This window comes from Rana temporaria, chromosome 3 (assembly GCF_905171775.1).
Source record: "Rana temporaria chromosome 3, aRanTem1.1, whole genome shotgun sequence".
Taxonomy (NCBI): Eukaryota; Metazoa; Chordata; class Amphibia; order Anura; family Ranidae; genus Rana; species Rana temporaria.
In genome coordinates this window covers 145,029,913-145,055,033 of record NC_053491.1, presented here as the reverse complement: position 1 = coordinate 145,055,033, position 25,121 = coordinate 145,029,913, and the positions used below count along the sequence as shown (strand labels likewise).

The following is a 25,121-nucleotide window of genomic DNA, read 5'->3' as shown; positions in this document are numbered from 1 at the left end:
TAAGACTAGGATGCCATTAAAGTTCATGTGCTTAAAAGGGCAGACGTCACAAAATAGCGCATCAAGGCATGGGTTCTGCATTGTACATTAATGCACTTTTAGTCTAATCTGTCCCTTAAGTGTCCCTAAATAGATAAGCACACTGCAAGGTATTTTGAACAATACAAGCAGCTTATAGTGTTTGTTTTATAATCCTGCAAAAAAAAAAAAAAAAGTAGGAAATATTTGTAATAAACTATTTTATGTATGCTATGTGAATAATAAACACAATTATATGGTGGGGAGGTTCTCAAATGGGGCAGCAAAAGTAAAAATACACTTTAAAAATAAAATAATTTCCGTGAATTAAATTTCATATTCAGGTTAATATAGTCTAATATAATAAACCCTGTGCTACCATTTGCTCTTTTTATGCCCATCAATAGGGGGGCGATTCTGTCCTGTGACTTACTTATCCTGCTGACATGATGAGTTTCCCTGAGAAACTGTGAGGCGGCTAAAAACATTCTTTTCATTACGGGACCGACTTGTAGGGGAAGAAGGAGGTGACAGACTAGCCTCTGATGTTCCAGAATCTGAGCTATAAAGAAAAAAAAAAAAAAAAAACACGAAATGTACACTTTGTTAGGTGATTAAAGATGGAGGTCAGTAAGTTAACACGACTCATGATATACAAGCTTGCTCTCTATAGTTTATTAGGTGATGAATTGTAAGAAAATTTAGTAAATGAAGGAAGTTCCTAATAAAAAAAATGCAGAGGCCAAAACTAAAACAAAGCAGACAAAAACTGAATTGCAAAGCTCAAACAATCTGTTTTGGCACCTACAAACATTTACAGAGTACTATGTAGTTGGCTCAAATATTATGTTTAAAATGTCAAGTGCCACTTAGCAGCTTCTGTCTGGTCTGTTAAACTACATCAGAGCATGTAACATGAGCATAGAATTTTTCAGAGAAAGCTTAAGGTAGAAAGTCAGATAATGTATAGAATTCAGGTGTTTTAAGCAACCAACAAAAAAAAATACGTACAATTTTTGTTCTTTGGTTTTACCAGCCTTCTCCCCACCCCTGTCATAGGCTTTTCTTCGGAAAGATGGCGATGGTTCTGGTACACGGGGAGTTTGCTTTGTCCTGAAGAAAATAAAAGTGATCAACTCCACTTCTCCCTTAAAAAAACAATTTTTCCTTTGCAATTATACATATATCTTACTTTTTTGTCCTACTACATAAAACTAAAGAAAATCATTTTAGCAAAACAAGACTTTGTACAGAGAAGGTATTTAACAGAAGAACTCCCTTTTTTTCCAGCCTGGTAACACAGGAAAGGCTCCTGCTCCTACCCTGTGAGCGAGCCTGTGTAGATGTAAACTAACATATAAAAGGAAAATGTAATAACTATGTGCAAAGTGCAGTAAATCCAGCCAATTATGTTTCAATTTGGTGCAGAGAAGGACATGATAAAATCTGATTGGTGGCCACAAATTACTACCCTCTGCACACAAGTTATTACACTTTCAATGACCTCTTTAAGTAAATCTGACTATATAATTGCATTTCAGGTTTTAAGAGAATGGTTTATTAAATTAATAAATGGAGCGTGCAAATATTCTTCAGGATTTGGGGATTCAAGAAGACATGAGGGATGGAATGGGAAGGAAATGACCATCTGCAAACCCAGGGAAATACAAATATGAATCTGATTAAAGCTGACCATACATGGGTCAGTTTTTTCACCCCATACAAACATTTAATGTGGCAAAAAAAAAAACACAGGTGCCTGCAAGTGTAGCAAGATAATTTTTTTGCCAAGAATAAAACACATGGGAGATGATAAAAAAAGCTTATAATCCATAGACGTGACGCTGGTACAGGGCTTTTCTCTCCCAGCGCCTCTCAAATCCTTTCCACTGTCCAGCAGTCAAAAAAGGGGAACAGAAACACCAGTAAGATGGCCGCAGCACTTCCGAAACCGGAGTGTAGCGCATGCACCAGAAGTGACATCACAGGGGGAGGGAACACATTTTGGAGCATGCACAGAGCTTCTTTATCAAATCTTAAGCGGTTTCCGTTCCCCCTTATTGATTGCTGGACAGTGGAAAGGACTGGAGAAGAGCCGAGAGAAGAGAGCCCTGTACCAGTGTCACATTTATGGATTATAAACTTGTTTTATCATCGCCCATGTGTGTTTTATTCAAATTCTTAGCAATAAATTAGTCTTACTGCACTTAGACGTGCCTGTTTAGATCTTATGTCCCGCCACGGTTTTCTTTTATCTCTACTGAGTGCAACCTGGGTGTCTGTATGGACTTTGTCTAGTTCCCCTATTCTGGACCCATCACCTTATTATTTATGCGTGTTCTTCATTTAGTGTGCCCTAGCCTCCTCCTATCAATGTGGAAGTGGGAATCCTCCCCGCTGTGTCATTGTATTCCGACAGCGGGGAGACTTCTCCACCAATCAGATTACACAGATCATTGCTGCAGCCTAAAGCCTGCAGTGCTGATTCAGTAAGAAAATACTGACAGAGCGGTCGAACAGAAGTCGATCAATAGATCGACTTCTGTGGCCACACATGGATCTAAATTCGGCCAGTTCCTGCAGAACCAGCCTAATTTAGATCCATGTATGGCCAACTTAACAAAGGAAAGAGTTTGACTAAACTCTATTGCAGATAGGAATCAAAACACGTACATTCAAACATATGGGTCTAATGAAACCTCTTGCTAGTTTATAACTGAAACTTAAAATTTACAAAGTAAATCACCACATTTGACAGCAAAAAGGGTCATCATTTTCAATTGCTTACTGTAGCACAATTCTGAAATCACACAACCATATACAAAAGCTTGTCATACTTTCAGCCATGGCCAGTCATAAGGAGGGAACTAAAAAGCAGTGTTTACAATGAAACAAAATCTGCCTTCCTTCAAGAAGACTAGTAGAATAATCATATTATCAGCCCCCAAAATTTCCACTCACCTGCTCGCATTTTGCGAGTGGAAATTAGTGGAGGGTGAGTGTGGACTAGGCTGATAGTTTCCTGGCTGATTGCTTCTGGCAGGAGCAGGGGAAGCCATTAGAGTCGCCCAGAGGGGGGGGGGGGGGGGGGGGGGGGGGGGGAGTTCCCTGGGCCACTCTGATGTCTTGTGAAAAAGCCTGCACCGCTTCTGCCAGAAGCAGGGGCGGACTGACCATTGAGTCACTCGGGCACTGCCCGAGGGCCCCATGCCACTAGGGGGCCCCATCCGGGTTGCCAGGTTCAGTAAAACCAGGGAAAGTATGTAAAAATCTGTGGTTTTTTTAGATCTGTCCCTGATATGTCCGAAAATGACATGCTTTTAATGTGAATATCCCAAGATTTTAGCTGCCCTGCCTCTGCATTGCCTCCTGGCGTGGTGGCCATCTGTAAGCCAGAGGGGCCCCATAATCTTCTATTGCCCGGGGGCCCCATGAGTTGTCAGTACGCCCCTGGCCAGAAGCGATCAGCCAGGAAACTGTCAAAAGGATCGGGCAGCTGAGATACAGAGCAGATGATCTCCCACTGACTCGCTGCTTGTACATGTATAAAACCAAGTCCTGCCTCCAGGACAGGTATTAGACCAGTGTGCTGTCTACTAGATTCACAGTTCCAGGAGGTGGGGGCTTCGTTTGACAGCACCCGGCTACTCATAAAAAAATACAAGCAACATCTCAGTGGGAGATTGCCGCTCGGTATCATCCGGCCACCCAATCCTTCCTGGTGCATTGCTGGGCACGGATGACTGATGAGGCTGCTATGGTGGGCAATGGTGAGGATGCACTGGTGGCCACTGATACACTATACTGATGGCCACTGATACGCTACAATGATGGGGCTGCACTGATCTGCTTTATGTTAATATTGTTAAAGAAGTTATTTTTGGAACCTACAGTATTTATCGGCGTATACCGCGCACTTTTTTGCCCTGAAAAACAGGGCAAAATTGTGGGTGCGCGATATACGCCGATAGCCGCTTCCCGCGCTTTGTTCGAACCACTGCGCCGACATATACAGAGCGCAGTACACTCGGGTATAGTCGGGCAGGCTCGGCTCCTCTCGCGGTCACGTCGTGTGCGTCCTGTACGTCGTTTACGCAAGAGGAGCCGAGCCCGCCCGACTATACCCGAGTGTACTCCGCTCAGTGGTTCTAACACAGCGCGGGAAGCGGGGATCGAGCAGGGATGGCCGCAGAAGGACGCCGGACCGGACAAGGCTGCCGATGGACGACGGGCAGGACACCGACGAGGGGCATCCAAACTAAGTATTTTTTTTTTGCAGGAATCTTCCTTCAAGTTCGGGGGTGCGCGCTATACGCCGGGGCGTGTTATAGCCCAATAAATATGGTAATTCTGCATAAAACTTTTACTGTGTAATTTCATGAGATAATTTACGAGGGTGTGTTTAGGGGGGGGACTTAGGGGTAGGGCAAGTTAGGGGTTGGGTGGAGTAACTAGTAGTGAGTAACTCTGAAGGCCTGGCTAGTGGCTCAGGACTTTTTGAGCCCTGGTATTATATTTTTGCATTGTTCCCTATTAAATATGTATCAAAAGCATTGATGGGAAAAAGTAATTTTACACAAAGTTTGAAATAGTAAAATTAAAAAAAAATTACCTTAAGATAAAAATTTGCAGAATGGTGTCCCAATAATCTCCAACACTATAATAAGCTTCTGATGCAAGCTGGATACTAAGACTATTTATTTGCCATGAACAAAAAAAGCTGCCTGTTAACGTGCAATTTTTCTTAAAGGCTTAGAAGTCATACACTAGTTATTGCTGTGTGTGTGATTATTGCTTACTTTAGCTTTAGAACGCCGCACATGCAACAAACATTTAGCTAGTGAAACAAGCATTAGATATGGGATGCCATGTTATGAAAAATCATTCCTTCAAGGCAAGATACAGATGTAGGAACCGTGGCTTATAGCTTCAGGGTGTAGAAAAATGGCATAAACAATCAGAAATGCAACACAGCAAAAAGCATTCACTTCAAACCTTATTTATTAGGCTGCTTGGCAAGGCATGCATGAGACCATATGCTTTCATAATGGATTCTGGGGAAATCAGCAGTTTATTTTTAAGGTCCGTTACAAATTTCATGTCAATAAATATTCTCACACTAGAACACGCAGCCTAGCTTTGTAATATAAATATTCCATATGTGGGATAACAACTCAATAAAAAAGAAGCTACCTGCTTTATTGTGCCACAGTGCAGGCATATGCACAGCAACAGAATCCTAGCAACAGCAGTTTTCACAAATAAGATAAACTGACAAAAGGGACAAATTACCTGCCATGACACTACTAAAGGAGATGTGTAAACCTTATCAGAGACGTTACATTTTAATACATGCAAGAATAATGTTGCACATAAACCATAGAGATGTAAAACAAATTGTTATTTAGATATTTTGAAGGAGAACGTTTAAAAAGATGAGGGTGTACATACTGAAAAGCCCCATGCATTGTATTAAATGCACATACACAAGTAGTTCTTGTAAATCCATGCATATGGTTATAAAATGGATAGGAAGAGTCAAGGAAAAGCAGTGTTGGTTAATACTGCACAGACTTACATGCTGCCTATTTTAGAAGGTAAGCCAGAAGGTGGGGGTTGAGGATCCTTATCCCTAACAGAACTGCTACTTGGTTCAATGATTGCTGGAGCTCCTTCTACTTCAGGAACAGGAGGAAGAGAAATGAGGAAACCATTGTCTCCTGTTCCAGGATCTGAAGCTGTCTCACTGCTATCTGCATAAAGTAACTCCAGTTGAGTAGTGGTCCTCCTTCGTGCCTGTTTAGAGTGGAAGAAACAATTGAATGAAAACTGAGGGAACCATGGAAATATTTAGCAGCTGGTCAGCACAGGATGACAAATACATTAGGTATGCCAACTGCCCACAGTGCAATCTCTAAAGCCAGCGTGGCCTATAAATAAGCCTCAGCATTGATATGTGGGATTTGATTATACAAAGCCAAACAAAAAAAGTGTCTGTATTTGCATCATACAGCTCTAGGTGGTTCCAAATAAAGAACGGAAACATTGATACCATAGTTTTACATTAAAATATGCAAAGACATCACTTTTAAATTAATACTCCCTTTCATCTCTGCAATTAACTTTTTCTTAGTGTCACTCAGTCAGCTAATTAAGCCCTTGAAGGTCTGAAATATTTCACTATTAAAACAGCTACAGACTTGGAGAGCCCAATACATTAGGCTCAATTTACTAGGCTGTACACAAGCATAATGCCGCGTACACACGATCGGACATTCCGACAACAAAACCATGTTTTTTTTTTTTCCCCGACGGATTGTTCGCTCAAACTTGTCTTGCATACACAAGGTCACACAAATGTTTTCGGAAATTTCAAACGTCAACGCGGTCACGTACAACTCTACAATGAGCCGAGAAAAATTAAGTTCAATGATTCCAAACATGCGTAGGATTTTCTGTGCGTCGGAATTGCAGACAGATGATTGAAATTTCCGACAAGAACTTTTGTTGTTGGAAAAATTGAGAACCAGTTCTCAAACATTTGTTGTTGGAAATTCCAACAGCAAATGTCCGATGGAGCCTACACACGGTCGGAATATCCGACCAAAAGCTCACATCGAACATTTGTTGATGGAAATTCCGACTGTGTGTACGTGGCATCAGACTCTCTATTTTGAGACACTCAATAGCAATGGGACTATGATTTTCAAATTTCGTTGGACTTAACATACACTTTTTTGAAAATGTGTTTCCTTATACTGTACCAGTGCATTAGCTTTCTGAACTGAGCCTACTATAAGAAAAACGAACAATCTACAAGTGTTGTGGCAGCTAGAGAACAAGCTGATCAGCAGGATTAACTTTCCCTTAAAGAAAACCTGTGGCTATATGAAAACTAAAGTAGAAAAATCACTAGAGAGATGACTAAATTGTCCAATTGGCTTTAGGCTTGCATGTTTCCATGCCTTCCCTACATAGAAAAAAAATGTGGGTTTAGCCTAAGGCCCCTTTCACATTTGTACGACTCTTCCCACGATTTGGGACTGTAAAGTAGCATGCCAAGTCGTTCCCCATGATTTCCATTGACAACTGTTCATATTAGTACGACTTCAAGTTGTTACGACTTCAAAGTAGTCCCTGCACTACTTTGGTCTGATTTTGCTGCCAATTACACAGGGATTCCTTGAAATCGTGGCAAAATCACGGGCACAAATCGTGGCCTTTGAAGTCGCACAAGTGTGAAAGGGGCCTTAGGCTTTAAAGCCTAAGTTTTGTGTTATTATGAGAGAGTTTGTAACGTGCCCCCCCCCCCCCCCAAATAAAATCACGCTCCTGTCCCTTTAAGGCAAAAGCTTTAGCATAGTGTTTTTGCCATGTTAATTGTCCCTTTGTATCTTCTACAGTACCTGGTTGATCCTGCCTACCCCTCTGTGAGCTGACCATGTTTATCATGGCTGCCGAGCCATGAAATCCCTCTCCCTCTTCTCTCCTCAGCTAAACTGTTTCCCTGAAGCTGCAATGCCTCACAGTGTATTATCATGGGAGAGCAGGAAATCTCAGCCCTTCCTAATTGGCTCCCTTAGTTTGGGTTGAAGAGCGGAGGAAAGAAATGCGACCAGAGCACAGGAAAAAGGCATTTATGATTGCAAAAAAAAAAAAAACACATTGAACTGATAAAATAGCAATGGGGGATAAATCTGTTTTGGGCATTTTAGTTTACAACCACTTTAAATCCTCACAAGGGACAGTGTGCTGGTGGCTGTCCAAGTAAAATTCAAAGTCCTGTGAGCTCCCAAAAGACTAGCAGCAGTAATCTACTATAGCTGCGGTGGTAGCTTTGTTAAGACACCAAATCCTCTGCCAAATACGTCTGCAATATAGCTGCTGGACCCGTCATAGGAACTCATCACGTGTGTCGACTATGCCAGCCCTTTCTGCCACTTCCTCCATTCATAGAAACTGCACTATAGCTTTCATCAATGCCAAAAACTATGAATGAAAAACAGGCAAATGAATAAAAGGTCCCCCTGCTTTATTCATTCAGAGTACTATTCAAAGATGTAAGCTGCAATGCAGCTTCTATTACTCAAGGAGGGAGACGGAAAGGGCAGGCATAGTCAGCACTTCACTTCCAGCAGCTGTATTGCAGAGGTATTTGGCATGGGCAACCAGCACAAGGCATTACATGTAATTAACATCTATTTAGGGCAGCAAATCTCCCAAATCAAGTGATGGGAAAAGCTCCATAAAAAATGGTAAAAGTTAGTTCAGCAATTCCTGTCAAAAGGAGTTAAAACTGTTTACTTTGAACAAAAAAATTTGATTTTTTTCGTCATACTTGCCTGTAAAATCCTTTTCTTGTGTCACGGGACACAGAGCAACCATAATAATGACTATATGCGTTATACGCAACCTACTGGTGAATGGACACTGGCAGATGGTTAAACAGAAAGTCCACCCCTATATAACCCCTCCTACACAGGAAGGACTTCAATTTTGTAGAAAAGCAATGAAAATCAAAAAAAGATGGGAGAGACCTCTGTGTCCTGTGATGTACTCCAAGAAAAAGGATTTTACAGGTAAATATGACAAGAAAAATGTATTTACTTTATCGTACATCACAGGACAATAATGACTATATGGGATGTCCTAAAGCAATGCACTGGAGGGGAGTGAGAGACAATCACAGAAACTGCCACCTAAGGAGGACCCCTTCTGCCGCTAGAAACATACTGTGGCCAAAGCAAACAAAAGACCATGTAATGGCCTTAAATCCTGAGCCACTGACACCTGATGGCAGATGGCCCAAGATGCCCCCACACACCTGGTAGGGAGCGTTTTTACAAAAAAAAAAAGGGGGTGGCCTTTCAAGCCATAGGCTCAAATAATTAAGTGGCAAATCCAAATGAAAATAGTTCACTTGAATGCCTCTTGACCATTCTGGGCTCTTCTGGCAGCACAAACCAGGATTCTTGACAAATTGGAGGTAGTTCTGGTGGTCAGAATTACTCAGAGTATGCAGTGATCTAACTCCCGCCAACTGAGGATCAGAAAGGAATGCAATACATTGTCTTGATTCAAGTAAAAACTAGACACCACTCTAGGCAAAAAAATGGATGGAGGATGCAACATCACCTTAACATGAACGACCAAAAAGGTCTCCTTGCATGAAAGAGACGCCAACTCGGACACTCCACGTAGTGAAGTGATAGCAACCAAAGAAGCCACCTTCTGAGATAGGGGACTAACAGAATCTCCCGATAAAATTCAAGCCCCGAGGACACAAGAATGTTTTGACAGGCAAGACTGTCTACGTTACACGCTGTATGAAGTATGAATCAAGAGTGAGAAACATCCCCCGAAAAAAAAATGGATAGGGGCATACCCTGACCCGTAACGTTACTTAAGGCCAAGCTCCCTTCCCTAAACCGATTGAAGAAAAAGAAAATCTCCCACTCAGATATTTCTGCAGGGGTGCCACTTCCTGGCTTCACCCCAGGCCAAAAAAAAAAACATTTCCAAGTCCTGCAATTGAAGCTCCCAAAGCTGGCTTCCAGGGGCTCAACAGTGCAGAGATACAGGACTCAAGATCATTACGTCCCGCTGGAGTGGGAGTGTTTAAAGAAGCGACCCCTGCAAGACTCGCTATATCCGTGTACCAAGCCCTCCTTGTCTAATTCGACTAACACTTATCAGTGTTACCACCTCCCGGATTCTTCGCAAAAGATGTGGGAGAAGTCGAAACAGAGGGAAGCGTCAAATAAGGGGGAACTGGTCCCTAAGGTGTTACCAGTGCATCTACCCCTATTGCCAGTGGGACCCTCGTCCCGGACACAACCTGTCCAACTTGTTGTAGAACTTGGAATCCAGTAGATTCACCTGCAGAGTTCCACTTGTCACTATTCTATACCTGAAATATGCATGGACGATAGAGACAGTCCTTTTGCTGTCCCAGACAGAATGTGGTACATCTTCCTAAGCAGAATGACTCCTGGTCCCACCCTGGTGGTTGAATATATATATATAAATAAATATAAATATAAATATATATATATATATATATATATATATATATATATATATATATATACTCCTGTGGAGACCAAGTCCACTGAGCTGTAGCAACCCTCAAACCAAATGGAGAAGTTGGCATCAGTGGTTATCTTCCAATAGCTGAAGGGAAGAATTCAACCTTTCTAGATTCCGAACCATCAACCACCATTCTTTAGCTGTGCAACACCCCGGGAACAGAGCCCTCCAGCGATCCTGGATTTTCAAGTTCCAAACAGAGAGAATGATAATCTCCAAGACCTGGAGTAGGATTGTACATAAGGAATGTGCTTCGACCTAGATACAGCTTCCTACTGCAAAATGTATTAAAGGAAAATCTGGACCAACTGCTTTCCGAGTAAAGGTTATTGGAGGTATATACCAAGATTGACACCCCCTGTGTCTTTACCAATTCCAGCAGCGGAGCTAGGAGCTTTGTGAACCTCTACTGCAATTACAAAAATCTTTGATGAGGCTGAAAACAACCCGGCACAAGAAGCTGTGTGTTTCCTGATGATTATGGGCCCTGCAATCTACCTTTTGCAGAGAGATCACTGAACAGAAAGATGCCCAGCGGATTGAGATCTAAAGATAGACCCCATGTCCCTATTCAGTTTTGAAGCTGCTACCATTTAATTGTTTTACAATAATGAGCCCTTAACTTTTGCTCCAAGACCCAAACGCAAGGCAAAAGACTGACCTGGCTAAGGAAGGAGCAACCACCTCAGAGACTTCTCTAAAATCTTATGGCGAAATACTCTCAAAACACAGCACCCTCAGATGCCTGCCTCATTTAGGAGGGAAACCTGGGCAGTCTCCGATCCAAGTACTAACCAGGCTTGATCCGAGATCAGGTGCCACAGTGGCTCAGATCACTCTGATGCCATTGAGTGATGTAAACATTGCCAGACCACTGAACTTGAGGGCGGTGTGCCTGCCTCACCCTTCTAAGTAATTTAGCTAGTCTAATAGATACATAATAAAGTGACTGTATTAGACAAGAATTAAGGCCTAGAAAATGTTGGTCTACCGCTTTACAACCCCTGTAAGTATGCAGGTACCCAGGTATGCAAACATGCAGGTATAAAACTATTCATGCCATTCATGCATCTATGTATGCAGCTCAAAGCAATAAGCACATTTGTATGTAGTCCTAGGCAAATAAGCATATATGTATACAGTTTAATGCATATAAACACATGTGTATACAGTTCAAACGAAAACATGCCAGCATGCGTTTAAGCAATATGCATTTATGGAAGCATGCGTTTATAAAAGCATGTAGGTATGTGCTTAAGCAAATACGTGTTTAAGCGAAACACAAAAGCACGTGTCCATGCAAACATGCACTTACACAATACGTGCCCATGGAGACATGCATTTACGGAATAAGCAAGCAAGAGTTTACGAAACATGTTTAGACAACATATATTACGCAATACACATCTATGCAAACATATGTCTATGCACCATGTGTTTATGCAAACATGTATCTACACAAACACGTATATCTATGCAACATGCATACACACTTCTGCCCACACGTCTATACAAACATATGCTTATAAAAACCTGCGTCTACGCAACACACATCCATGCAAACGTGCCATCGTGGCCAGCCTTGGGGGGGGCAGGGCTACATGCTGGGTGGATGGGCACCACCTGCTTCTCAGGCGTGAGTGCCACAGGGTGGGGCCCTCTGCAAACATGTGCCTATGCAGGCTTGTATTCTATGCAAGCATGTATACTATTGCTGCACCTGGGCCCATACTAGTTATAGTCGAGATTAGCCAAGTACATAGGCATCCAATTCAGCCTCTATGCTGCTTCAACAGCCTAAGGCCTCTTCCACACTTGTGCGACCCATCCTGAGAATTGGGACTGCAAGGTCGCCTGACAAGTCACACCCCATGATTTCCAACGAGTTCCCTTCACATCTGTGCGTCCAAGTTGCAGCGACCTCAAAAGCAGCCCCTGCATCACTCCAGTTCCAACCTTGGCACGACTTGAGATTACACAGGCACTGCTTCATATCGCTGAAAAATTGCATCAAAGTCGTGGCCAAAATGTGCGACTTTTAAGTCGCACAAGTGTGAAAAGGGAGCCCAAAACAAAGCTCCTGCAGACCGAATGCATGCTATTCTGGAGATACAACTCCTTCAAGTGCATCGATGTCCATGTTCTTCCAAACATGTGCTCATGCCACATGTATGTTTGCAACATTTATGCAAAACACTTGTTTATTCAAGCATACATACTATTACTATGCTGCACCTGCCCCTAATACTAATTTTTACTAGTTTGCAAGTATGCACCTGTTCAACTGCACCAGGCCCCATGCTTTTTTCAGGTCCAAAGAGTATTCTGGAGACCCAAAACTTTAAAGTGCACTGCTGGGGTGTATAGACTTTCAGATGTACAGGCCCCCTGAATTAAACAGCAAGTAAGCAGTATATAATCATTACTTATCTGGCCACACAGTTCTCCCATAGTAAGTACTCACACTTCACTTGGGCTGGTGTTATGTCTCAAGAGACCCTGCTGAAGCTGTTGACCTCATGGCAACATTGCTGCCCTTCCACTTCCTGCCTACATAAAAATAGGCCATACCGAGTGAGCCTACGCCCTCTAGTGGCTGGAGAAGAAACAGCAGCCCACATGACCAAGTAGTACACAGCATGATTAAACAGCACACTGGGAGAACAGACAATCAGATCTCTCTCTTTTTTTTTTTTTTTTTTAAGAGAAACTGCAAAAATGCAGATTTATCATTCTTGCTGCAGGACTCTGAACATAACAGGAGTGCAATCTTCACCCATCACGGCGAGCTTTGTCATAAAAGACCTTCAGGGACTGGGTCCCCCTTAATGCAGGGTTAACTCCCCTGGACCTGCATAGCACGCTGCCGGAAAGCACCTTGGTCAGAACAAACACTGCACAGGGCTCCATTATGCAGGGTCCAGTGCCATAAGGCTGCATTACAGGCAAAACCTTGAGGAATCTTCACTCCCTCCAATGAGGCTTGGGTACCATCCATTTTGTCTGACAGCTTTTTTTAAATGGATCCGAATGAAGTCAAGGATTCTAAATAGAACCGTCCAGACCTCCAAGTATGCTCCAAGAGCACATGTATCACATTAGTGACCATTCCACCTTACAGACACTGGCAAGAAAACTGAGGTCCTTCCTGTGTAGAAGGGGTTATATAGGGGTGGACTTCCTTTTTGACTATCTGCCAGTGTCGATCCACCAGTAGGTGGCATATAACCCATATAGTCATTATTATGGTTGCTCTGCGTCCCGTGATGTATGATAAAGAAATATATATTTTCATATTGCAAAGTGAATGTTCATTTAGCTTAATGAATAAGATGAAGCTGTGCTTAGTCATTCAATCATGTGCAAGGGGGAAAAAAAAATTCCAGTGTTATACTAAAGCATTAAAAAAAAAAGTATTTTTTTCTGTTATACTTAAGAATGTAGGATTTTTAACCATTTTGATGGTAGATTAGAATATTTTGTAAATCATGTTTGCTTACCTTAGGTTTTCCTTCACCACACAGCTTCATGAGGTCTGAAGACAATGAGCTAAAGCAAACAGAATAATCAGCGTATTGAAAAACATGTATTTAAAGAATTTTTTTTTTTTTTTTTATGCAAGTTGTAATTGGAATATAAGGCTTAATGTACACAGGACGTTTTACAACCTCACCTGAACAATTTAACTTTACATGCCACGTTTAGTCGTGTTTGCCTTTTTTTTTTCTCAAATAGTCAAAAATTAAAAAAGCCTGTAAACGAAACGTGGCTAAAATGTGAGTTACTGGTATTCCCCGTCCCTCTTTTTCCAAACCCCCCCTCTTTTTTCTCTCTCTCTTCCCCCTTCTTTCTCTCTTATCCCTCTTCCATTTGTTTCTTACTGGGCTTTCCTTTCATCTTTTTTCTTTGCTTTTCAGTTACTATGTTAGCACTGGTATGCTGTGCTTGTAGAGCTGGTTCTCACCAGGCTCGAACTCAATCTTTTATACATTTTTTTTTTTTTTTCAAACAAAAAGGTTAAAAGAAAAAAAAGCACGGCGGTGGCCGTGCAAATGGTCGTGCGGGATGCAGAGGAGTCAGGCTCCCTGGATATGCTCTATGATTCCCCCGATTGCACAAATTCTCTATTGTATGCAATGTGACATGTCTGTTTGGAATTATGTTGCTGACTGTAATGTATTTTAGAGATGTCTCTGTATTCCTGCATGTTCTTCCTACTTAAATAAAGAATTTACAACGAAAAAAATGTGAGTTACTGCGTTTACAAGCTGTTACAGGCGTTTGGCCTTTCAAATGCCTCTGAACATCCGTCCTGAATGCATTTTTTTTGCTTTCCATGTTTCTAAACGCAACTGCCTAGAAATGACTATAAGCGACCATGTGTACATGTACAGATAAGATAACAGAGGAGAGTTCAGGAGCAGCTGAAAAAAATGCAGTGTACATGGATTTTTAAACATATTTAAAATGTAAATTTTGTATACAGTAAATACATGCATTTGCAAACAATAAGTAGCCAGAGCTTTTCTCTAAAGTTACATTTTTTGTAAAAAAAAATAAAAAAAATGGAGCTCTCCTTTACCATCAAAATTAAAAACAATTGCCAAGAGAGGAAAAGACTAAAATATAGGTTATACCCAACTCGAGGCGCGTTGGATTTATGATTTGAAGACTACACAATATCCTGGATTCAATGAAAATCTCAGCTTCAAACCTTTTCTTTATATATATCTGTATGTCCTAGAATTTACCATTTATATCTATCCCTTCCCTGGCTCTCATTCTCATTTAATTTGGGTTTGTATGTATATTTGTGTGTTTTGTTTGTTCTTCCCCCGCCCTCCCCATGTACCAAATATAACCCCCCCCCCCCCCCCCCGCCCCCATTTGTGGGTTGTTTTTTCTTTCCTGTCCAATGGGCATTGGGTACTAGTTGCCTAATGCAGCTTGAACTTAAAAGCATAGCCTGCTTGAAAGGCGTATTGGATTGTTTAATTTATTTATTTTATTATTTAATATCCTTTTGTATATGGAATAGGTTCAAAACTGCATTAAATTGTTTTATTATGCATTGCTATTGAGTGACTGTGGTGTCTTTTGGCCATCCAGTGGGGTTGTTGGCTGTGCGTGGTCTGTCAGCCATGTCCCCTTGTGTTGCGCCTCCTTTGCTCTCGCTGTTCCACAGTGCTTGCTTCCACCCTGTGGTGTGGCTGTGATCCCCCCCCCCCATGTAGTGCCCAACCTAGCCACATGGGCGCCTGGGGAGGCTTTTTTATCCTCCGTTAGCCTCCCCACATTTAGCGCGGTGTGTTGCCTCTTTATTCCGTAGGGAAATTCTACAATACCCATAGGTATATTATGTATTTTTCCATCTCTTTCGATTTGTTGGGTCCTTTCAACCCCCTTTTCCACCATGTGATTGGAGCGCTGCGATAGGGGCGGTCCTTTGCCGTGGCCACCATTGCCCTTGGTGATTGGCTTGGCACCCCTCCCCTTTCCCGATGCTATGCATCTTGTCGTTTCAGGCATCTGCTGGGATTTATGAGCATGCGCAATTGCGCCTACTTGCCCGCCCCGCACCCGGTGACATCAGACGACGGGCGCGTTGCAAGGACGCTATAAATACCTGCTCTCGCGGCCATGCTGTGCAGAGAGCAGGGGGACGTTGGTGTGATGGTCAACAGCAATCCTTGTGGTAAGCCTCCACTGTTATGTTTAGATGGACTTTTTATTCTATATTTCAGTTGTAATTTAATCTGCTCTTTTTCTTTTCCCCTCTAAGTTGTATTTTTTTTCTTTTTCCTCCTTTATTGGAAAAATTACCTGAACAAATCTTTATATCATTATAAATAATTAATCTAGTGAGACAAGTGTCCGCTTAGTGTCTCTAATATTATAGAGACCTACCAGTAACTAGTTTTCTGTCTGGGTTTTCCAAAAGCTCCATACCGTTTTATCCTAAAATTTAGTAAATTCTCCTATTGGACATTATGTTTTTTTCCCCGTTTTTTGGCTTTGTTGTATGCCCCTTGGAGAGGAGAGTGGCATATACTTAAAAGGTTTCTTTCCTGTTTATCTGTCTGTATAGTGTCAAGACCGATTTTTTGGGGCTTTGTAGGTGATCGACCACATCACTTTGTCTTCTGCCCTCACACAGTCTATTTGCTTTTATGCAAGTATTATCCTGATTGCTGTCACTACCATCAAACGCAGCCATGTTTGCACATTTAGATGTTTTATCTATCTAGTTATAGCCTCTATCCGTTCTCTATTCACACAGTCCCATCTAAACGTCCTTTGTGGTTTGTTTGGAACGCTCCTCTCCGCCATTGGGGGTTTTCACATCCTGATTCCATGCCTCTGATGGTTGTTGTTCAGTTGGTCTAGCAGGTAGTGTGGGTAAGCGTGCATTTTCGGAATAGGGTCTACGATACCCCAGTCACTCATTATTTCTATTTATAGTTATTGTGTATATAATATTTGGATTTGATTTTGTATAATTAATTATATGCTGTTTTCTATTTATATAGTTGTAATAGCATGAACGGTCATCGCATTGACCTGAAGAAGCGCATTCCACGAAACATGTTGGGATTTTGCGATTTCTCCCTTTTGGCATAACCGTAATCTGCTACTTTGTGACCACTATACTATGTTACCAATACTTAACTGGATCAATGTTTTTATCGATTTGTATTTAACCACTTAAGGACCTTGGCTGTTTTTCAGATTCAGCGTTTACAAGACTAAAACTGTTTTTTTTTTTGCTAGAAAATTACTTAAAACCCCCAAACATTATATCATTTTTTTTCTAACACCCTAGAGAATAAAATGGCGGTCATTGTAATATTTTTTGTCACACCATATTTGCGCAGCGGTCTTACAAGCGCACTTTTTTTTGGAAAAAATTCACTTTTTTTAATAAAAAAATAAGACAACAGTAAAAGTAGCCCAATTTTTTTATATATATTGTGAAAGATAATGTTACATCGAGTAAAATAAAACCCAACATGTCACGCTTCAAAATTGCGCCCGCTTGAGGAATGGCCTCAAACTTTTACCCTTAAAAATCTCCATAGGCGATGTTTTAAAAATTCTATAGGTTGCATCTTTTGAGCTACAGAGGAGGTCTAGGGCTAGAATTATTGCTCTCGCTCTAACGATCGCGGTGATACCTCATTTGTGTGGTTCGAACACCGTTTTCATATGCGGGCGCTACTCACGTATGCGTTCGCTTCTGTGCGCGAGCTCGTCGGGACGGGGCACTTAAGAAAACAAAAACATTTTTTTTTATTTATTTATTTATTTTTTTTACACTGAAAAAAAAAATGGATCACTTTTATTCCTATTACAAGGAATGTAAACATCCCTTGTAATAGAAAAAACATGACAGGTCCTCTTAAATATGAGATCTGGGGTCAAAAAAACCTCAGGATCTAATATTTAGACTTAAATGCAAAAAAAAAAAAAAAAAGGACAGGGGGGGGGGGGGGGCCATCTTGCCCTCACTCGTATCCCAGCTGAGGAGAGGAAAGGACCCTATCGCCTCTGCCGCAACCGACGGCTCCGGTAAGGGGCGGAAGGCGTGGGAGAGCAGCGGGAGGGGGGCCCTCTCCCGCCGCCGATAACTGTGATCTTGCGGTGAATCCGCCACAGAGACCACCGTTATCGTTTACAGGACCGCTCACAGTAAAGATAGATATCTTGGTTGTGGCAGTAGCTGCTGCCGTTAAGGAGATATCCATCTTTAAAAAAAGGACGTATATGTACATGAGCGGGTCCTTAAGTGGTTAATAAAACTATTTTGTATTTTTATACATTGTCGACCATAGACGATTTCTTTCTCATTATCACACTAATATCAATTGCACCGATAAAATCCCTTTTTCCTCCTTCCTCTCAATGTTCTAATATTTTTGCCTGGGATGTGGTGCCTATTATTTTGGTGTTCTCATGTGTGTTTGGACTACTTTAGTACAATATGTTATACCCATTAACAGAATTTAGCTAGAACCCACAGAACAAAACTATTGTAGATGAAGTCCAGGTATAGATATTTTTAACCACTTGCCTACAGCACAGACAGATAACTCTGGGAGGGCATACTACGACGTCCTCTCAGAATCGCACTATTGCATGCCCCCTGGGGCGCATACCCGGGAATGTCAGTGACTGTCGAGTCTTCAAGACCCGGCATGTCATGATCGGGGTAAAGGGCCAATGACAGCTGCCCTTTACCACGTGATTGCTCCGTCCAATGACAGAGCGATCATATGTCAACATACCAAAGCTTGTCCAGATTAGCTCCTCCCCTCTCCTCACACCAATCAGTACAGTGTGTGAGGAGAAAAAGGAGCCGGGTGTGGCAGCACTGTAGGCTGGATCTGTGCCCATACATGTCTCATCCATGCCACATCAGTGACCATCTGTGCCACATCCGTGCCTCACAAAAGTGTAATAAGCAGTCAAATTAGATTTGAAATGTATGCTCCTAGAACATCTGAAGGTACTTCCTGCAAGTTGGGCCTCTGTATATGTGTAAAAGTGTGGTATACCCATACTCAGAATGTGTTTTGGGGTGTAATTTTTGCTAGGTATGCTATGTGTTAGAAATATCTTATAAATTGACAACTCTGTGGAAAAAAGTTTTTATTTTCTTACCACATTTTTCAAAAACTTGTTTAAACAAATGACATGTTAATTTTTTGGGTGTTTCCATTGTCCTGGTGCTCCAGGGCCCTCAAAAGTGTAAGAGGTAGTCAAGAAATTATATGTGTAATTTATGCTCCTAGAACGCCCAATGGTGCTACTTGCATGTTGGGCCTCTGTACGTGGCCAGGCTGTGAAAAAGTCTCACATATGTGGTATCGCCATATTCAGGAGGAGTAGTAGAATGTATTTGGTAGCTACAAGTATGCATATGCGGTGTGTGAGAAATAACTTGCGACAATTTTGTAAAAAGAAAAGAAAAAAAAAAGAAAAGAAAATCTTAATTTTGCAAAGAATTGTGGGAAAAAAATACAACTAAAAAAAAAAAAAAACTCACCATGCCCCTTACTAATTACATTGGATGTCTACTTTCAAAAAAGGGACCATTTGTTTTGTTTTTTTTGTACTTTCCTGACATTTCAGGTGTGATCAATTTTCAGTGATTGGCATCATAGCTTGTAGACTATCTAGCTTTCACAAAGACCAAATATGCACTTATTTGGGTTATTTTTTACCAAAGATATGTAGCAGTATAAATTTTGCAAAATTTGATAACCGAAACAAAAAAAAAAATGATGAGAAGAAAATTAAAAAACCACAAAAAGAAAGATCTATTTGTGTGAAAAAGGACAAACATTTTGTATGGGTACAGTGTTGCATGTCTAAGTAATTGTCATTCAAAAGGACTGCACTGAAAGCTGAAAATTGGTCCGATTAGGAAGGGTGTTTAATCACTTCAGCCCCGGAAGGAATTGCCCCCTAAATGACCAGGCAATTTTTTTGCGATATGGCACTGCGTTATTTAACAGACAATTGCGTGACACTGTACCCAAACAAAATTGACGCCCTTTTTTCCCTCAGATTTAATTTTTTGCGCTATGAACAAAAAAAAGAGACAATTTAAAAAAATATCCGAAAAAAAAAAAAAAAAAGTCTTCATCAGTTTAGGCCAATATGCATTATTCTACGTATTTCTGGTAAACAAAATCTCAATAAGCATATATTGATTGGTTTGCGCAAAAGTTATAGCCTCTACAAAATAGGGAATAGATTTATGTCATTTTTGTTCACCAGTAATGGCTCTGTGATTTTTAGTGGGATTGTGGCAGACAGATCGGACACTTTTTTGGGACCGTTGACCGATCAGTGCTATAAGAATGCACCGATGACTGTATAAATGTCACTGGCAGGGAAGGGGGTTAACACTAGGGGCCGATCAAGGGGTTAAATGTGTCCACTCGTTATTGTTTTTAACTGTGGGGTGATGGGACTGACTGGAGGAGGAGACATATCGCTGTTTGCAAGTACTACAAACAGCAGATCTATCTCTTCTCTCCTGTCAGAACGAGGATTTGTGTGTTTACACACACACACACACACACACACACACACACACACACACACTCTCACTCACACTCACTCACTCTGGATCTCGTGCCCGTGATCGCAGGTGGCCGGTGGCGATCATGCCCGCCAACCACAAGCATCGGGTTCCCCGTTGTGCAGCGCGCGCACGCCTGCTATGGCTCTTAAAAGGAGCCGCCGTACATATTTGGCGATTCGCGCAGGACACCCAACCTGCCGTCGTATATGTGATCCGGTCGGGTTAACCACTTAAGGACCGAGCCTATTTTTTCAGACTCTGTGTTTACAAGTTAAAAACATTATTTTTTTGCTAGAAAATTACTTGGAACCCCCAAACATTATAAAAAAAAAAAAAAAAAAAAAAGTTCCAACACTCTAGAGAATAACACCCTAGAGAATAAAAAATTTGAAAAAAATGACAACAAAAAGGAGGTATGGGCCGAAGTGACGTTTTGACGTCGCTTCCACACTGCTATGGTATGAAGAGGGGTGGGGGCCATCTTGCCCTCACTCGTATGCATGCCTAACAGGACCCGATCGTCTCCGCCGCTACCAACGGCTCCGGTATGTGGCGGAGGGCGCGGGCCCCTCTCCCGCCACCGATAACGCTGATCTCCACCGCGGCGAATACACAGTAGAGATAACCATCATCATAAACAGGGCCGCCCACTGAAAAGATGGATACCTCTGTTGTGGCAGCAGCTGCTGCTGTTACCGAAATATCCATCTTTAAAGTGCCGACATATATATACAGTGGGCGGTCGAGAATTGGTTAAAGAGGAATTGCTCACATAATTTGTAATAAAAACATCTTTAGCATTCTGAAGCTTCCCTCCAACCACTTTGCATATTATTTTATATATACTGTGATTCTGTACTTGCCAAATATTCTGCAGAAATCTCGTCCACCAAGTCTGGCTGCATCCATTTTAACTGTAGGAAGCATTGGCCCTCTTATGGCTTTTGATAGAACCCACTGTCACTTTGTGTTTTGGAGGGGGCTATGGGCTGGCCTCCTACCCACAGACTATGGCCCAGCAGAGAACGAGAGACTTAGGGACAAAATGGCATTGGGAATAATGTAATGAGGTCTATGTAAGCTGCCTGCCTTCTCCCCCATCCCCCCCATAGACACGTAGACAAAAGGTGTGGAGCACCAGCTTGGCACACTCGTCACTGAGGGAACACTTTGCATTTTCTCAATGAATACAAAGTATTCTCTGATTGGATGAAGTGGGGATTGTGATGTCAATGCCCTGCCATTTCTCGCTTGTCAAAAATACTGTATGTTGTTTGGTTTGTTCATTTTAGGGTAATTTAGAGCATCAAAACAATTAGAAGAGATTTCTCCTGCAATAAGAACAGATACTACAATGTCGCAATGTGGCACAGGAGGAGGGAGGCGATGGATAAGAGGAAGTTCCACTTTTGAGTGGAACTCCATTTTAAGTATGGGTTTTGCAACTGCCTCTCAAATAAATTTAAACATTCAATACAGGTTTGAGACTTACTGGTGAACAAAATCATGCTTGGTTTTTGACTTGTGCAGTAGAGCAATGCCTGGATGGCAAATGAAAGTACTAAGGAGGTAGGCTGCACACTTTTTGCATGTCGTAAATGATATAATAAACCCTTAGTTTTTAAGCACTTTCAGCAGCCGATTTATTCACTTACTTTGCATTTTTTTCTTTTATCATTTTATCATATCTTTGTTCTTGTTTTTGTGTGCCATGAACATGGCCCCCCGTTTCCTGTTTCAGGGCGACTCCTTTCTCCTGCAGTGTACTATGGAGCCACCCTTGCATTAAGGAACTAGAGTTGTTTTTCCCCAAAACTGTGTGCAGGAACACACAGCTCTGTAGCTTAGAATGGCAAGGCACTCCCCTGCTCCTATTTCCTTCTCTCTCCTCCCTTCCCCAAGCCAACAGACTGACTGAGATGGCACTGTCCACTGTTAACTCTTTCCTGTAAAAGTTACCCGGATGTTCAGGGAAGCAACACAGAGAGCAGGAGCCAGCAACATTGAAAGTTGTAAAATGCAAAAGCTGGTGTGTTGAGCTTAAAGTGGAGGTTCACCCGGAAATGACAATTTTTAAGATTAGATTCATGCTCATTTTGTCAAGGGGAATCGGGTAGTTTTTTTTTAAATCAAAGCCGTACTTACCGTTTTAGAGATACATCTTCTCCGCCGCTTCCGGGTATGGGCTGCGGGACTGGGCATTCCTTCTTGATTGGCAGTCTTCCGACGGTCGCATCTATCGCGTCACGATTTTCCGAAAGTAGCCGAACGTTGGTGCGCAGGCGACGTATAGAGCCGCACCGACATTCGGCTTCTTTCAGCTACTCGGGACGCGAGACTGTCGGAAGCCTGTCAATCAAGAAGGAATGCCCAGTCCCGAAGACCATACCCGGAGGATCGCTCTCTAAAACGGTAAGTACTGCTTCGTTTTTAAAAAAACTACCGGATTCCCCTTGAGAAAATGAGCATGAATCTAATCTTAAAAATGTTTTTTAGGGTGAACTCACGCTTTTAAAAAAAAAACGCTGAGGTTGAATACCACTTCCCTTTATTGTAAAAGAGAAGTTTGGGTTTACTTTTTGTTTTTTGGCTTACTATTATTGCTTGTGAGATGCTAGTAAAAAAAATTCCAGTCTTCTTAAAATGCAGCCAATTACCTGTGGGAGGGGCTACAGTCTGCAATAATGTGGGGATGCTCCCCCTTTTTTCTCCTCTGTGCAATAGGGGTCCAGTTAGGTCTATGCTACTTTAGTATTCTGCATAAAAGTTGAAAAAATACAGCTGTGCCTGAACTTGTTTGTGGCTTCGGTGTGTGACCGTTCAGTAAGCATGGCCACATCTCCCAGTGTCAGAGTGACAGAAAGAGGGAGTGGATTGCTGAAGTTGCAACTACTCCCCCTCTAAAAATTCAAACAGCAAACGGATCGTTACTGGGATCTTCATGACAGATAAAAGTGCCACTGCTGGAAAAACAAAAGGATGGAGGAAAGAAATAACGTGCGATTCAAGACGGTAATATTTGTTTAGCCTATCCAATACTTCTTTAAATTTTGGCTGCAGCTTACCTTTAATATATTTAAGTTACATGTATTGTGTCTCATAAACATACCTAAAAAACAAAAAGAGAATGCAGCGCTAATGAGTGACAAATCAACACTATAAGTGAATAATTAGTGATATTAACAAAAAAGAACCAATGATTAAAACGATCATTCCAAGGAATAAATAATTTAAAAAAAGTAAGAAGAGAAAAACCACCAGGCTGCAAATAGTCCAGAAATTAGTGAATGATCGCACTTAATTTTCTCTTAATTGTCCCACAAGTGAAAATGTGAAGAAACTAAAAAAGGAAGGATTACACAGAAAATCCATATAAAAAAAGATCCATAAAGGCTTCCAAGATGGTGAAGATAGGGTGATGAGAGATGAAATTCCACACTGCACCCGTGCTTGTAAAATGCCTGCTTACCGAAATTAAAGACTGTATCTCACCAGTCTCATAAAGCCTATGGGAATTGAGGTATCCCACAACCCATCCACCTGGATGATCAGAGGGCTCAGCATAGGATCCGAACGGAACCGTGGATAATAAAAGAGAGAGGGATTCTCATAGCGTATAACGTTTAAAATCAATGAGTATTTAATAAAAGTTGCACTTACAATTAAGTAGTGAATAACAGACAGTAATGGAAACAGTCACAGGAAGGATTCCTTCTCCGATGCTTCAATGCTACGATGCTCCTCGCTACCAGGACTCACACACCGCCGGCGTTCAGGACGGAAACGCGATGACGTCACAGCAACCCGACGATCGTTTCGTCTCAATAGGACATCTACGGGGGTTTGGCCGGATGACGACGTCAGCGCGCGCAGTGTATAAATAGCAGAGGACTCCATCTTTGAGATGGGAAAGACGTGCAGGGGCCCTCGTATTCAACTAAGGGCAGCATAATATAATTGGTAGCGGGAGAGAGAGATAAATTCCGATCATTGCATGAAGCTAATCGATCGACATAATAAACATAAATTCTTATAGCATATAAGAAACGGAACGCAGGAGTGTGTTGTCAACCAGTAGGATAGCATCAGGTAGCGACAACTTAGTGTGATCGGAGAAGATCAATGTTGTGTCATAAATTAATACAATGTAAACAGTTAATATGCATTCTAGTTTTCAAATTAAATATGCTTAAATTACAATGTAAATTAAATTAAAAATTATGTGGTTAATACAACAGTATGAAAAGCAATGTGTCTCTGAATAGAAGCACTAACAGCGCTAAGGTGACTAATTAAACCTGTAATTAACCTTCTGCTAAATTAGTCTCACTGAGTGAGGATGAATGCAATGTGTATGACCACAAAATGAAATAGGTTTAAAATATAAAATCATGTGAACCAAAAGGAATAAAAATGCATAAAGTCCATTCACAGAAAAAACTGTATAAAGTCTCTTAAACCGATGTATTTCATAAAATCCTTGAAACTTCCAATTGTAAAATAATCTTCATACCGGGTCTCCCTTAGGAGTTCTACTCACCAGATGCCTATGGTGTGTTCAGCATTAAGAACTCCTTGCTCATACTGGGATTCCTTTCAATGGATTGCCTTAAAAGTCTCCTCAATCTTCCAAAAATATCTCCTTCCTCCTGTTGTCACCGTATCTCAGTAGGTTTGGTATAGGTCATAAATGAGGGAGTGTTTCATGTAAGGCAAGTGAAAAGACATATAGTGTAATACTGTTTTTTTATTGAGAACCATGCCCCATAAAAATATATATATGCTTACAAATGTTGAAGATAAAATACAGCACATCAAACGTAGTGAACTGCAGCTCTCGTCCGCTCTAGGTGCACAGTCAGCTCAGCTCCAGCTGACAGGCTCCCAGTTCAGTGTGAACGCTGTGTGTAGTGGAAGAAGC

At 41.5% G+C, this 25,121-nt stretch overlaps 1 protein-coding gene across 6 annotated transcripts in view; it reads right to left on the bottom strand.

The window, feature by feature from the left end:
* The window catches only part of KIF21A (kinesin family member 21A), a 235,803-nt gene that overhangs the window by 39,077 nt on the left and 171,605 nt on the right, over positions 1–25,121 (bottom strand). For 5 of the 6 annotated variants that reach the window (XM_040343616.1, XM_040343619.1, XM_040343617.1 and 2 more), the window contains 4 exons: positions 13,608–13,656; positions 5,597–5,814; positions 1,030–1,131; positions 452–580 (listed from right to left, as the gene is read on the bottom strand). In XM_040343616.1, the coding sequence (XP_040199550.1) occupies positions 452–580; positions 1,030–1,131; positions 5,597–5,814; positions 13,608–13,656 (498 nt within the window). The remainder of the gene's footprint in view (positions 1–451; positions 581–1,029; positions 1,132–5,596; positions 5,815–13,607; positions 13,657–25,121) is intronic. The other variant, XM_040343622.1, reaches the window with a different exon arrangement.